Source organism: Mchenga conophoros, linkage group LG20 (assembly GCF_057382185.1).
Source record: "Mchenga conophoros isolate Kocher_MC1m ecotype Shallow Benthic linkage group LG20, M_conophoros_male_GT1.1, whole genome shotgun sequence".
Classification (NCBI taxonomy): Eukaryota; Metazoa; Chordata; class Actinopteri; order Cichliformes; family Cichlidae; genus Mchenga; species Mchenga conophoros.
Window position 1 is genome coordinate 10,662,818 of NC_140545.1, and position 13,649 is coordinate 10,676,466.

General features: G+C 38.8%; 2 protein-coding genes across 5 annotated transcripts; one reads left to right on the forward strand and one right to left on the reverse strand.

Moving 5' to 3' along the window:
* Positions 1-1,610: 1,610 nt before the first annotated feature.
* On the forward strand, positions 1,611-13,604 carry LOC146550410 (tonsoku-like protein). Of its 4 annotated transcripts, XR_014890154.1 has the most exons (4): positions 1,611-1,900; positions 2,034-2,190; positions 11,867-12,021; positions 12,296-13,604. XR_014890154.1 is itself a non-coding variant. In XM_085259667.1 (3 exons), exons 1-3 carry the CDS (start codon positions 1,821-1,823, stop codon positions 12,308-12,310), a joined length of 252 nt encoding a protein of 83 aa, XP_085115793.1. In that variant the 5' UTR covers positions 1,611-1,820; the 3' UTR covers positions 12,311-13,604. The 4 variants fall into 4 exon arrangements, 2 of the variants coding, with proteins under 2 accessions (XP_085115793.1, XP_085115792.1); XM_085259667.1 differs by lacking the exon at positions 11,867-12,021; XM_085259666.1 differs by lacking the exon at positions 12,296-13,604 and having other exon boundaries at positions 11,867-12,289.
* LOC146550411 (uncharacterized) lies at positions 9,416-10,981 on the reverse strand. The gene has a single exon (XM_085259665.1). The coding sequence runs from the start codon at positions 10,849-10,851 to the stop codon at positions 9,799-9,801; it is 1,053 nt and encodes a 350-aa protein (XP_085115791.1). The 5' UTR covers positions 10,852-10,981; the 3' UTR covers positions 9,416-9,798.
* Positions 13,605-13,649: the final 45 nt, after the last annotated feature.

Here is a 13,649-nt window from a genome sequence, read left to right on the forward strand (position 1 = left end):
CTGCTATCACTTCTGACATACATGAAGACAGGAAAGTAAGCAGCAGTGATGTTTGTAGGGTTACTGAAGTTTGGCTTGCTGGTATATAGTGATGTGCTATGTGACTAGCGAAACAGCTATGTTAGCATAACATTAACACAGTGATGAAGGGGAACTTTTTTCCACTGGATAAGAATTAAGGTGAGGGTTCCCGATGGTTAGGGACAAATGCAGTGGCATGGCAGGATGCTGTAAACGGACCAAACTTCAGTCAAGAGAACAACTGAGATAATCCATCCACATACAGGTTAGTCATTAATGTGCTGCTGCATTGCCTGGGCTGTAGTTACATGGTAAGGTTTTAAAAACTGAGCTTTAAAATGAATAGTTGTAATAAAAACTGAGAGAGGCCGACAGTGATCACTTACTTTTTGTAAGGGGCTTGTTGAGATTAAATAGAACAAGTTACAAAGCATTAAAACATGTTAAAAACACAACAGCCTTATTAAACGCAGAGTAGTTTGGGCCCAGAAGTAGGATTGATCACGTCATCACTTAAAGACCGGATAGACACATGGTGGAGTTACTTTGTTGTGTTTGTGTGTGTTTTTAAGTAGTTTTAAACTTTGTGATCCACAACAGGTAACAGTAAAAGATGAACATTTTTAAGCATAATGCTGTTACCAAACTACATTAATGGCCCAAAAACAGACCATAGAAAAAACCGTGGCTATGTGAAAAAAAATGATGACAACTAGTCCTAATTCAGGCTAATTGTTTTTTTGTTTTTTTGTTTTGTTTTTTTCCCGACATCCCTCCACACACACAGGCTGTGCTGGCTCACAGAAAGAGTGGGTCATCAACATTATCAGGCAGCTGGTGTTCATAGCAAGCCTCACCAGACAGCTTCAGTCCATATCGGATGTACAGGATGGAGTTAAGGCTCTGCAAGGACATCTGATTTGTAAGTTTGCTTTTTACCACACTCATCTGGGCCAAGAGTAGAGGAAACTGCCTTATCTTCTGCAGCTGGAATTCAAAACAAGTATTTGAACTCGGACACGGCCTGCAGATTAGACTGGGTTTGTTTGGTTTTTCTTTTTCGTGCTTTTCCCACTTTTCTAGCTTGTTGTGCCCTTTTTCTTTCAGGATCTGCAGTTTCCTCCCTGTCCAGTAGAGGCCTCTCTCAGAGAAAGAACAGCTTGGGGATGCAGATGATGACGATTGGAGATCAGACACACCGCCCCCACCTCTCCTTATCCATGCTTAGGTCAGAAGTGGAATGCTCTTTTGCTGTTTGTTAGTTACGGATGGAGTAACACTAACTAAGGAAATACACACAACACAGTGATTGTGAATAAGTCACTCCAAGTGTGAAAAGGTGATAGTCAGAGTGAGACTACACATGAATTATTCAGGAAATGCACACTCAGTGAGAGAATAACTATAATTCAGTGTCACTAGGGGATATAACTTGAAGATGATGTGTCTTCATTTCTGATTCATTTTGAACAGTGATGAATGTGGAAGTAAATGAGCGCGAGCTGATCAAAACGGGCGAGCTGTTTTTACATATTTCTGCAGCCTGGATGCCGTGGGCTTTGTCCACGAGTAAAAGATGACATCGCCCATTTCGGATCTTATATATAGTTATACCTTGGTGTTTTGTAGCATCACCTGACAAACTTTTACTTTCCTGATGTTTAGACTTTCTGATCCCTCCACAGACTCTGCTTTGTCTTTCTACAAAGAGTTGACGACATTAAATACAGATGTTTTAACAGTGCTTGAATGTTTTATTTTGTTTACTCTAGCCTCCAACTCAAACTTTGGTTGCTCCTATGCCCACGTCACTTCCTCCACCAATCAGAATGAGGGTCCGGGTTCAGGAAGACGTCTTCCTGATCCCAGTTCCACAAAGGTCGGTGAAAAGTTTTAAGTTTGAGCAGTACATAAAAATAAATCCCAATCTGATTGGTATAGTGTTTTTTTGTTGTTGTTGTTGTTTTGTTTTTAATTTCTGTTTAATCGCCGGTCATTGCTCTGCATCCCAGTGAGGCCAACTCCTGCTCTGTGTCGTGGCTGTGTGAGCAGGCAGCTCAGCGTTACTACCAGAAATGTGGCCTCCTGCCTCGTCTCTCTCTGCAGAAAGAAGGCGCTCTGCTCTCCCCGCAGGACCAGCTACTGGCCGTCCTGCACACAAATGAAGAGGTGAGGTGACACTGAGGAGAGCCAGAAGTGACCATACTTGGACCACAGACAATTTAAAAGATGCTGAAGACTACCATGATTGGTTGATGAAGTCTGATCACGAGTGTTTAAGACAAATGTTGTCACCGTTGCTATCTTGGATTTAAAAAAAAAAAAACAACCCACAGTGACAAGAGGACGGCTATGACTGTGAAACAGCTTGCATGTCAGCCAGTGAGCATACTCCTTTTCTTAGGCAAAGTATGGCCCAAATTCATAAAATAGACTTTCTCATAGACACAGAGGTCTTTTCATTAAATCACTGATAGAAGGAATGGAGGTTCTAGGTCCTTCCACAATGACTTCATCTTTCTTACCCAGATGAGGCGTGCAGGTTTTAGACTGTATGATTCTGGTAAGAAGGTGAAGGGCTGATTATGTTAACAAGCTGCCTGAGAAACTACAATCTGAGAAACTGTAAAGATTAGAACCATTTCTATTACCAGACTGGATGCTGACAGCACTTCCTCCCATTCTGCGAAAATGAAGCCAAAATATCCCGCTTGTGGGCGCTGCCATGTTCCACTTTTGGAGCCAGAGTCTGCTCAGTAGTAACTCGTGGTGGAGTGTCTCTGGACATGACTGCGAACACGCCCCCTTATTGATTGATTGATTGATTGGTAATTTATTTCAACATGTGAACAATATACAAGTACATTTAGAAAAGAAATGAGAGAAAAAAAATATACTATACAAATTACATACAAAAAAACATTCTGATTAATTTACATGTTGAAAGGGAGTGGGAAGAAGTATACACTTATTTAATCCCACCCCTGTCCCATAAATTATCAGTGAATATTTAGTCAGCTTCCTTACTGATATAATTTGTAATAAAAATAGTGAACAGATTTCTGATATACTATAATATCACATCATGAATTTTTTGTTTGTTTGTTTTTAAATAGAGACATTCACTTAATTTAAATATTTTCCTTTTCTTTATAGATCGAGAAGATCATATTTTTATAACTCTTTTTGAACAGTTTTATGTTTGGACATTGCTTTAATTCCATATTCAGTTTGTTCCATAGTTTCACTCCTTGAACAGAAACACAAAAGCCTTTTCTTGTAGTACGTACCTTCATTGTTTTGAAGTTACAAAAACCCCTTAAATTATAACTTCCTTCTTTCAAAAAAAACATACTCTGAATATTACCTGGCAGTTCTTTATTTTTTGCTTTGAATAGAATTTGTGCTGTTTGGAATTTCACTATATCGTCAATTTTCAATATTTCAGACTGCAAAAATAGTGAGTTTGTATGTTCCCTATAACCTGCATTGTGGATGATTCGAATTGCTTTCTTTTGAAGAGTAAAAAGTGAATGTAATGTGGTTTTATAGTTATTGCCCCAGACCTCTGCACAATAGCTTAAGTATGGTGAAACCAGTGAACAGTAGAGAATATGAAGTGATGTTCTGTCGAATACCTGTTTTGCCTTGTTTAGTACTGCAATGCTTCGTGATACTTTGGAATGAATATATCTTACGTGAGCTCTCCAGTTAAGTTTTTCATCTATTATTACCCCCAGAAATTTATTTTCACTGACTCTTTCAATATCAACACCATTTATTTGAATCTTTGCATTTGTATTTAAACTACTATTTCCAAATAACATAAGTTTAGATTTATTCAAATTTAATGATAATTTGTTTTTATCAAGCCAGAACTTCACTTTACTTATTTCATTAGTCATATCCTCCAATAAATTCTGCAGATCATCACCAGAGCAAAAAATGTTTGTATCGTCAGCAAAGAGAACCATTTTTAATACTTTGGACACTTTACAGATGTCGTTAATGTACAAGTTGAAGAATTTTGGACCCAAAACTGACCCTTGGGGTACACCACAAGCAATGTCCATACATAAGGAGCAACCACCATTTATTTTCACAAACTGCTTTCTGTCACTTAAATAACTCCGGACCCAATCTAAAACTACCCCTCTGACACCATAACGTTCCAGTTTTCTTATTAATATATCATGATCTATAGTGTCAAATGCCTTTGTCAAGTCTATGAATAACCCAGCCACATATTGCTTTTTGTCTATGGAATTTGTGATGTATTCTATTGAATCTAATAGTGCCGATGATGTTGATCTGCTTGATCTGAATCCGTACTGACTCTCAGTGAGTAGTTTATGTTTATCTATAAATTTTTCCAGTCTGTTTTTAAACAGTTTTTCAAGAACTTTTGAGAATTGAGGTAGTAAAGAGACAGGCCTGTAGTTTGTGAAATGGTGTTTGTTTCCAGATTTGTATAGAGGTATAACTTTTGCTATTTTCATTCTGTCTGGAAATCGACCAGTTTGAAATGATAAATTACAGATGTATGTAAATGGTTTTATAATAGCCTCAATGACTCTTTTAACCACTATCATATCAATATCATTACAATCCAAAGATTTGTGATTTTTACATTTTTTGACAATTTCAAGAACTTCATTTTCATCAACGGCTGTGAGAAACATAGAATATGGATTTCTGTCAATCAGTGTAACGGGTTTTTCCTGTGCTTTCCCAGGATGAGTGATTGTTCTTGCTAAATTTGGTCCAGCAGTTACAAAGAATTCATTGAGACTATTTGCCACAACATCCATATTGTATTCTTCATGGTCATTACAAATGAAATACTTGGGATAGTTCTTTTGTCCAGTCCCACATTTTATAACACTGTTCAGGATTTCCCATAATCTTTTATTATTATTTCTATTTATATCTAATTGCTTCTTATAGTATTCCTTTTTACTAAATCTAAGTATATTAGTTAACCTATTTTTATATCTTTTGTATCTGATTTCAGCATCTTTAGTTCTCGTTCTTAAGAACTCTCTGTATAGAGCATTTTTCTTTATACATGCATTTTGCAGACCTTTTGTTATCCATGGACAGTCCATATATTTCTGTTTCCTACTATATTGCTTTATTGGACAGTTGGTATTGTACAGTAATGTAAATATTCTAAGGAATTTATTATAAGCACTATTAACGTCCTGTTCCTGATATACTTCACCCCAGTTTTCCTTCAATAAATCTTTTTTAAATGCATTCATTCTTTCTTCTGTTCTTACTCGTCTGTACTCTTTTTTACTGTCCATTTTATTGATCTTGTAATTCCTATCATAGATTGTAAAAATTGGAAGATGGTCACTTATGTCGTTAATCAGGAGTCCACTTACAGTCTTATTTTCAATGTCATTTGCAAAAATGTTGTCTATGAGAGTTGCACAATGTGATGTAATCCTGGTAGGTCTAGTAATTTTAGGGAATAGATTCATACAGTGCATTGTGTTTATAAATTCCTCAGTGGTTTTATGTTTATTTGGGTTTAGCAAATCAATATTGAAGTCTCCACAAATGAAAACTTTTTTGCGAGCTATTTCAATAAATGTTTCTTCTATCCAGTCTTTAAATGTCTCAATACTACTACCTGGAGCTCTGTATATACAGCTAATGATTACATTTTTACTTTTTTCTTTACAAATTTCAACTGTAATACATTCTAGTACATTATCAATCACCATCGTCATCTTTTCCACCACATTAAATTTCAAGGATTTGTCCACATACAAGGCCACTCCTCCTCCTCCTTTGTTTCGCCTAGTTATAAATGTGAATTCATAACCCTCCAGTTCAAAGTCTGTTCCTTTTTCCATATTGATCCAAGTTTCTGATAAGGCAATGACACTAAATGGATGTGAAAACTGGTTAAGATATTCTTTGATATGACTAAAATTAGCATAGAGACTTCTACAGTTAAAGTGGATAATTGATAATTTATTCTCAGTTTTAATCCTCTGATTGTAGTCTTTATTTGTATAGTAGCAGCAATTGTTATTGTTAGATGAGAAAAAGTTGTTGTCTGGATCTATTTCATATTCCAAGTCGTGTGTATTGTGATCCATATAGTTAAATGTTTTCAGTTCCAATTGATCATATTCTGCAACTGTCTGACTGATGCAGCTGATTCTTCCAGATGTATCTGAGTTCTTCCTTCCAGTGTGTGTCATAAGTGAGTGTGTGGTTGTCTGTTACCTTGTTTGCCGTCCAGATCGTGTTGCTCACTGATATTTTTCGAGATCCGCCATATTTTTAATGGTCAGAACTTTGGCTTCCTCTGGTGATCCGTTTAGTTTAATGAATATTTTGCAGTTCGTCGTCCAAGTGCCTTGGATTTTTCCCAGCTTCTTAAGGTGTCGCGCTTTTTTGGCTATTTCAGCGTTGTGTTTGGTTAGATGTTCATTGATAAAGACATTAGATCCTTTTAATTTTCTTCCTTGTTTCAGCAGCGTAATCTTGTGCTTTCGATTTACAAACCTTAATAATAATAGCCGGTATGTTGCCGTTCCTCCTGGGAAGAGGGTGGCATGCTTCGACAGAGTTACAGTCCAGGGCAATCCCTTTGGACCGCAGGAAAGCAGCCACCTGTTGTTCCGTGGAGCTAATGTCAAGCTCTCCAGGTTCCTCGTTGCTGTCAGCGGTCACCGCCTGAGCGTATGACCGGGGTTTAATATGGAGCCCAGTGATGATGACGTCGTTTATCCTGGAGTATTGTTCCAGGTCAGCGACCTTACTTTCCAGGTATGCAATCTTTTTATCTTTTTCGGCATTTTGGATGCTTTTTACATAGCCCGGCTGCTCCGTCTCTAATTCTGCAGGGTATGATGACTGTTATTTAAAGCTACTAATTAAAGTGTTTATTTAGATTAAAACTTATCATACAAAACATGCACTCAAAAAAGGTGCATCTAAACAAACCTGTTTGAATCAACAGGCCTCTGTACCCTATGTTGCAAACAGTTTTGTTAAACTATATAAAAAACATGAATTTATCTTGCTGGAGAGCACATAATACACACGACAGATTACACATCCAAGCTTTAATCATCATGTCATGCCTGTGGGAGTTACCTGGAAAAAATGCAAAGACTGACTTAACATTAGAGGAAGGCATGTTGTCCAACATCGGTCTAAGGTGTGAGTGAACCAGTTTTTTGGTTGTCACTATGCAGTTTAATAATTCCTACACAAACTAATGGGAACATATCTGATAAAAAATATCATACTGTAAACAATCCTTAGTTTTTAATTTTTGTTATAGGAGGGAACATATGTGGTATTTTAGCATCAGACACTTTCACGGCTGCGCAGCAGTCGTGTGGTGAATTGAGAAAAGGATCCAAAATGCAGGCACTGGCTGGGGTGCGAGTGAATGTTTATTTACAGAGGTGATAAGGTGACAAAAACAGGAGGAGCAGAGCGGGGAGCAAACAAACCTAAACTGGGGAAACCTAAAGAACTCAACTTAAACCAAACACTAGTGATGTGACGTTCTGTATCGAGGCTTCGAAGCTTGTGTCGAGTAATTGAGGGGGCGTTTCCGCGATGCGCGTATCGAGGCTTGCTTCATTTATGGGAAGAGCTGAAAATGATGACGTCCGAAGCCTCGCTGCCCGGCTGTACCACGTGACTGGTTCATGAAGTGGTTCGAACTTTGTCGCGAGATATGACAGCAATATAAACCCCTCAGACTTCATTCAAAATGTAGGTGTTTGATGGAGAGTTGCGGTTAGTGAGAGTTTGGAGACAGTTTGGAGGTTTATGAGAGTGAGGAGAGAAAGTCAGGAGAGAATGGAGCCAGCTAAGAAGAGGAGGATGTCCTCCCCTGTGTGGGAACATTTTGATTTTATTCCTCCCAACAAGGTATGTAAATTTCTACAGAAGATGTATTTTCATAATAATGATGGTGCAATACAATTTATGTTAAGCGGCTTTACTTTTGTACAAGGTGAAGTGTTTGCTATGTGCCAGGGAGCTGGGATATAACAACAACACCTCATCCATGCTTAGGCACTACAGAGCTTTGCATGAGAATAAGGGGAACACCAATTGTGGAGCAAGACCAGGTGAGCCATCAAATGCAATGATAATATAGGATGCAGTAATGTTACTAAATGATATAACAATATTATACAACTGTAATACGTTCCGTGTGTGATATTTATATTTGTGCTTTGTCTTTATTGTCTTTCCTCAGGAGAACAATCTCCAATAGATGAAGACCTGGTTAGCATGGTGATTGAGGAGGAGGGAGGGAGACACAGCTGGGAGAAATTAGGCTAACGAGACAGGGGAGTGGTAAAACTGAACACACTGACATGAAACATGAACTTTCAGAATAAAACAGGACAGAGAACCAGACAGGGCACTGAACTTGACAGGCGGACTCATAAGTAGACACAATAACACCGAGGACAGACAGAGGGAACACAGAAGTGGGAGCAGGCAGGTAAAGAACAGAAACCTAACAAATGGCAAAATCACAGCAGAATACATACTCGGAATGAACAAAAGCATAAGGCAACACAGACTCAGGACCATGACAGACACTTAGTTTTCTGTTTTCTGATGAAGTGGTTCATTTGTGCAGATGATGCCTTAATTTAACGAAAACACAAATCAGACACCAGCTCACAACCTTAAACATGATTATTGTGCTAGCAATTGGGTGTGATCCAGTGATGGATTCATGATTAGCTAACAATGAGGAATGGCAGGGATATTTTTCTTTAGCAAAAGAAACAATAAAACAATGAAAAGACCTCAGGAGACATAAAACTGTTTTACTGGCAAAATATCAAAACTAAAGCCAATAACTTTGCTGATTTTCTCTATCTGTGCAATATTGATTAAGGTTACTGCTCTTTAAGGTAAATATCAAAACTATTACACTGTTTAATCCACACCAATGCATCATATTCTGTAAAATCATATTTTTGTATATGTTGTCCTGTGAGGACATCTGATCTCTGAAAAAACAACTGTTAACAAAGCTGGAAAAACAAACCCACATCTTGATCCTTAAAAAAACATATTAATATGTATCTTAATAACAAAAACAATCACAGCTCAAATAAAAGGCTTCAGCCTACTAATATTAGTTCATAAAATACATTCTCTGCGCCAAAAGTGATGAGTTAAGGTGCCCATGGAGGCAAGGGTGCCACCAGGCATTTGGCCCCGGGGCAGACCCAAGACAGGCTGGAGAGATTATATCTCTCGGCTGGCCTGGGAACGCCTTGGTGTTCATATTTATATTAATATTCTTATTCTTCTATGACAAAAAGTACAAGTGTTCATTTAAGGAAATAAACAGAGCAGTAAGAGATATTTTTCAATTTTTTTTATTTTATTTTTGATTTGCCACCAATTACATGTTTTTATTTGTAATTTTTGTAGTGCTCCATGCTATGTGAACCCCTCACCTGATGTTTTATGTTTATTAGTTTAGTTTAGATTCTAAACTATCAACCCCAACAATCGAATGATCTCCTTTAATAGCAAGCGCTGGGCAACGGTGGAAAGGAAAAACTCCCTTATAAAAAGGGAGAAACCTTTGACAGAACCAGGCTAAGAAAGGGGCAGCCATCTGTCATGACTGGTTGGGGGGTGAGAGGCAGAGGAAAAGAAAAAAGAGAGCACACGTTAGCTATATGTTGCTCACATTGCCTAAAATGAACAACGTATGGTTTTCTGGACTGTGAAAGAAATGTCTCAAGTCAGTTTTCAGTGACGTGACTGAAGACTTTTCTGGATGGCCGTGCGGATGCTTGTCAGAAACAGTTCATTTCCTTTCTTGGAGAAACGAACTCCGTTGTGTAAAAAAATGGAGTTGTCAAAAAACCTGATGTGCGGATGCTCAATAATCACTCCATCGAAGCGGTTGACAGCCTTTCTAATGCTGGCATTCACAGTCTTCCTGTCCTTATTGATTTCGCCTGGATTTCCATATATCCACACTTGACGCTCATTGATGGATGAATATGCAATTGTCATTGAGGGGAACTCTGTGTGCAATTGCATCAATTCCTTCTCAATGACAGAAGAAAGTTCATAAGCAGAAAAGAGTCCCAAATCATTGCCCCCAGCATGGATTACCAGTATGTCAGGTGGGCTCTGTGTGGATAGCTCCTTATAAAAACAAGGAAGGACTCCCCCCCAGCGCATTCCTCGTTTGCCAAACCACTGGACTTTGGTATTAAGTCCGAAATTTTCTCCGAAAATCTCTTTTGCTTCACCCTTGGCTCGTCTAATGTAACTGGACCCAATGATCCACACGTTTGTTTCTCTCTGGTCTTCTGGGCTCTCTTTCTTTTTCGGTGTGTTTTCACAGGTGTTGGTATCGCTCAAGGCCGTATCGTTTGTTTTCTGACCTGGGAGTCGGATAGTCCTGGACCAGGGACTTTTTTGGATGCTCTGTGTCACTACTGATTGTTCTGGCCTCTTGTTGTCTTTCAGTGTGTTTTCAGATGTTTTGGTATCACCCAAGGTCATATCGTTCATTGTTTTAACTAGGTGTTGGATATTCTTTGGCGGAAAACTTTTTCGGATGCTCTGTGTCACTGCTGCTTGTTCTGGCCTCTTGTTGTCTTTCAGTGTGTTTTCAGAGGTTTTGGTATCACTCAAGGTCATATTGTCCATTTTCTCAACTAGTTGTTGGATAGTCCTTGACGAAGAACTTTTCTGGATGCTCTGTGTCACTGCTGCTTGTTCTGGCCTCTTGTTGTCTTTCAGTGTGTTTTCAGAGGTTTTGGTATCACTCAAGGTCATATTGTCCATTTTCTCAACTACGTGTTGGATAGTCCTTGACGAAGAACTTTTCTGGATGCTCTGTGTCACTGCTGCTTGTTCTGGCCTCTTGTTGTATTTTGGAGTGTTTTCAGAGGTTATGGTATCACTCGAGGTCGTAACGTTCATTTTCTCAACTAGTTGTTGGAAAGTCCTTGGCGCATAACTTTTCTGGATGCTCTGTGTCACTGCTGCTTGTTCTGGCCTCTTGTTGTATTTTGGAGTGTTTTCAGAGGTTATGGTATCACTCGAGGTCGTAACGTCCATTTTCTCAACTAGTTGTTGGAAAGTCCTTGGCGCATAACTTTTCTGGATGCTCTGTGTCACTGCTGCTTGTTCTGGCCTCTTGTTGTATTTTGGAGTGTTTTCAGAGGTTATGGTATCACTCGAGGTCGTAACGTTAATTTTCTCAACTACGTGTCGGATATTCCTTGACAAAGAACTTTTCTGGATGCTCTGTGTCACTGCTGCTTGTTCTGGCCTCTTGTTGTATTTTGGAGTGTTTTCAGAGGTTATGGTATCACTCGAGGTCGTAACGTCCATTTTCTCAACTACGTGTTGGATAGTCCTTGACGAAGAACTTTTCTGGATGCTCTGTGTCACTGCTGCTTGTTCTGGCCTCTTGTTGTATTTTGGAGTGTTTTCAGAGGTTATGGTATCACTCGAGGTCGTAACGTCCATTTTCTCAACTAGTTGTTGGAAAGTCCTTGGCGCATAACTTTTCTGGATGCTCTGTGTCACTGCTGCTTGTTCTGGACTCTTGTTGTCTTTTGGTGTGTTTTGAGAGGTTTTGGTATCACTCAAGTTCATATTGTTCTTTTTCTGAACTTGGAGTTGGATAGTCCTTGAAGAAGAACCTTTTTGGATGCTCGGAGTCACTGCTGTTTCTTTTTTCTCAGTGTCTATTCTCATCCTCTTTCTCTCTGGAGAGTAGCTCTCAGAGTTGTTTTTGCTGCCTTTTGAAATCTGACTGTATCGTCTTTTCAACACAGTTTTTTCTTCACAGATTCGTCTCTTTTTCCTTGGTGGAGAGCAGCTGTCGGGACTTCTGCAATTCTGTGCAGCATAATGCGGGCCTCGCTTCCTCTTGAGTGGAAGCTGGAAATGTGTTTCTTCAGAATTTGGCTCTGGATTTTGGTGGTCCATTGTAGTAAAGCCAGCGTAAGCTTGTTGACTTTTGCCGTGTTTACTCTGAGACATGTTAGAGTGTTGATGAAGTGACTGTGTTAAAGGTTCAACTGTTTTAAAATGTTTCTCAGGTTTACCTTTGAATGCTGCAATCTTGAGTGTTGCAAATAAACTGACTGAAAGTTTGGGATTCTTACCCCTACTTATAGATTCACTACTATGACATCATAATGATGTCATAACAAAATGTAACAGTAACATTCTTTTTTCTTCTTCTTTCTTTTAAATTTGGTGTTATTGTCTATAGGGCTTTGGAACGTGATGTCACGGGAGGGGGCGTGGCCTCCGGGCACCATTCTAGCAGGCCAAACAAAGGTACGGTGGCCCTGAGAGGCCAAACGGACTGCAACTTCAGAAAACACTTGCAAAAAGAAAAATGCTGCAAAAAGAAAAACACTTGCAAAAAGAAAAATGCTGCAAAAAGAAAAACACTTGCAAAAAGAAAAATGCTGCAAAAAGAAAAACGCTGCAAAAGCACACACAACACAACGGAAATAGGAAAAAAATACAACAGAAATGTTTCTGGGGAGACAATAACCGGACGGACCAGTTGCACGAACCAAAACATGCTAACAAGTGCACTGGGACTGGGAGACACTTCAAAGAAGTGGAGTGGCCAAAGAGTAAACTTTCAAAAGTAAGTTCTGAATAATATGTCACTTATTTATGTGCTAATGTTTAATAATGAGGAACATTAGAACATTACTGTTGGCCACATGCCGGCAAAGTTATGTGACATTAGCGATGTTTGTACTTTCAGCATTTACTTTGTTTTAAAGCCTTTACTTTATACGCCAGATAGTCGACCTTAATCTTACAGAGAATCTGATGATTTTGTGGATAATTAAAGTCAGTCATATATCCACAAACACAACAGGCTGAAAGTCAGTGATGCTGCTCGGTTTGCAGTCCTGAATATTACGGAACAAGCAGGATTCACTGCACTGTTAATGTTTTGCAAGTGTTTTCTGAAGTTGCAGTCCGTTTGGCCTCTCAGGGCCACCGTAGCTTCCCGATGGTTAGGGAAAAATGCAGTGGCATGGCAGGATGCTGTAAACGGACCAAACTTCAGTCAAGAGAACAACTGAGATAATCCATCCACATACAGGTTAGTCATTAATGTGCTGCTGCATTGCCTGGACTGTAGTTACATGGTAAGGTTTTAAAAACTGAGCTTTAAAATGAATAGTTGTAATAAAAACTGAGAGAGGCCGACAGTGATCACTTACTTTTTGTAAGGGGCTTGTTGAGATTAAATAGAACAAGTTACAAAGCATTAAAACATGTTAAAAACACAACAGCCTTATTAAACGCAGAGTAGTTTGGGCCCAGAAGTAGGATTGATCACGTCATCACTTAAAGACCGGATAGACACATGGTGGAGTTACTTTGTTGTGTTTGTGTGTGTTTTTAAGTAGTTTTAAACTTTGTGATCCACAACAGGTAACAGTAAAAGATGAACATTTTTAAGCATAATGCTGTTACCAAACTACATTAATGGCCCAAAAACAGACCATAGAAAAAACCGTGGCTATGTGAAAAAAAATGATGACAACTAGTCCTAATTCAGGCTAATTGTTTTTTTGTTTTGTTTTTTTCCG

Excerpts from the sequence above, each read along its gene's own strand:
- LOC146550411 (XM_085259665.1), bottom strand. The coding sequence starts at position 10,851 with ATGGACAATATGACCTTGAGTGATACCAAAACCTCTGAAAACACACTG.
- LOC146550410 (XM_085259666.1), top strand. The coding sequence starts at position 1,821 with ATGCCCACGTCACTTCCTCCACCAATCAGAATGAGGGTCCGGGTTCAG. Across the intron at positions 1,901-2,033 it reads CTGATCCCAGTTCCACAAAG|TGAGGCCAACTCCTGCTCTG; the intron begins GTCGGTGAAAAG and ends TCTGCATCCCAG. Across the intron at positions 2,191-11,866 it reads TCCTGCACACAAATGAAGAG|ATTCGTCTCTTTTTCCTTGG; the intron begins GTGAGGTGACAC and ends TTTTCTTCACAG.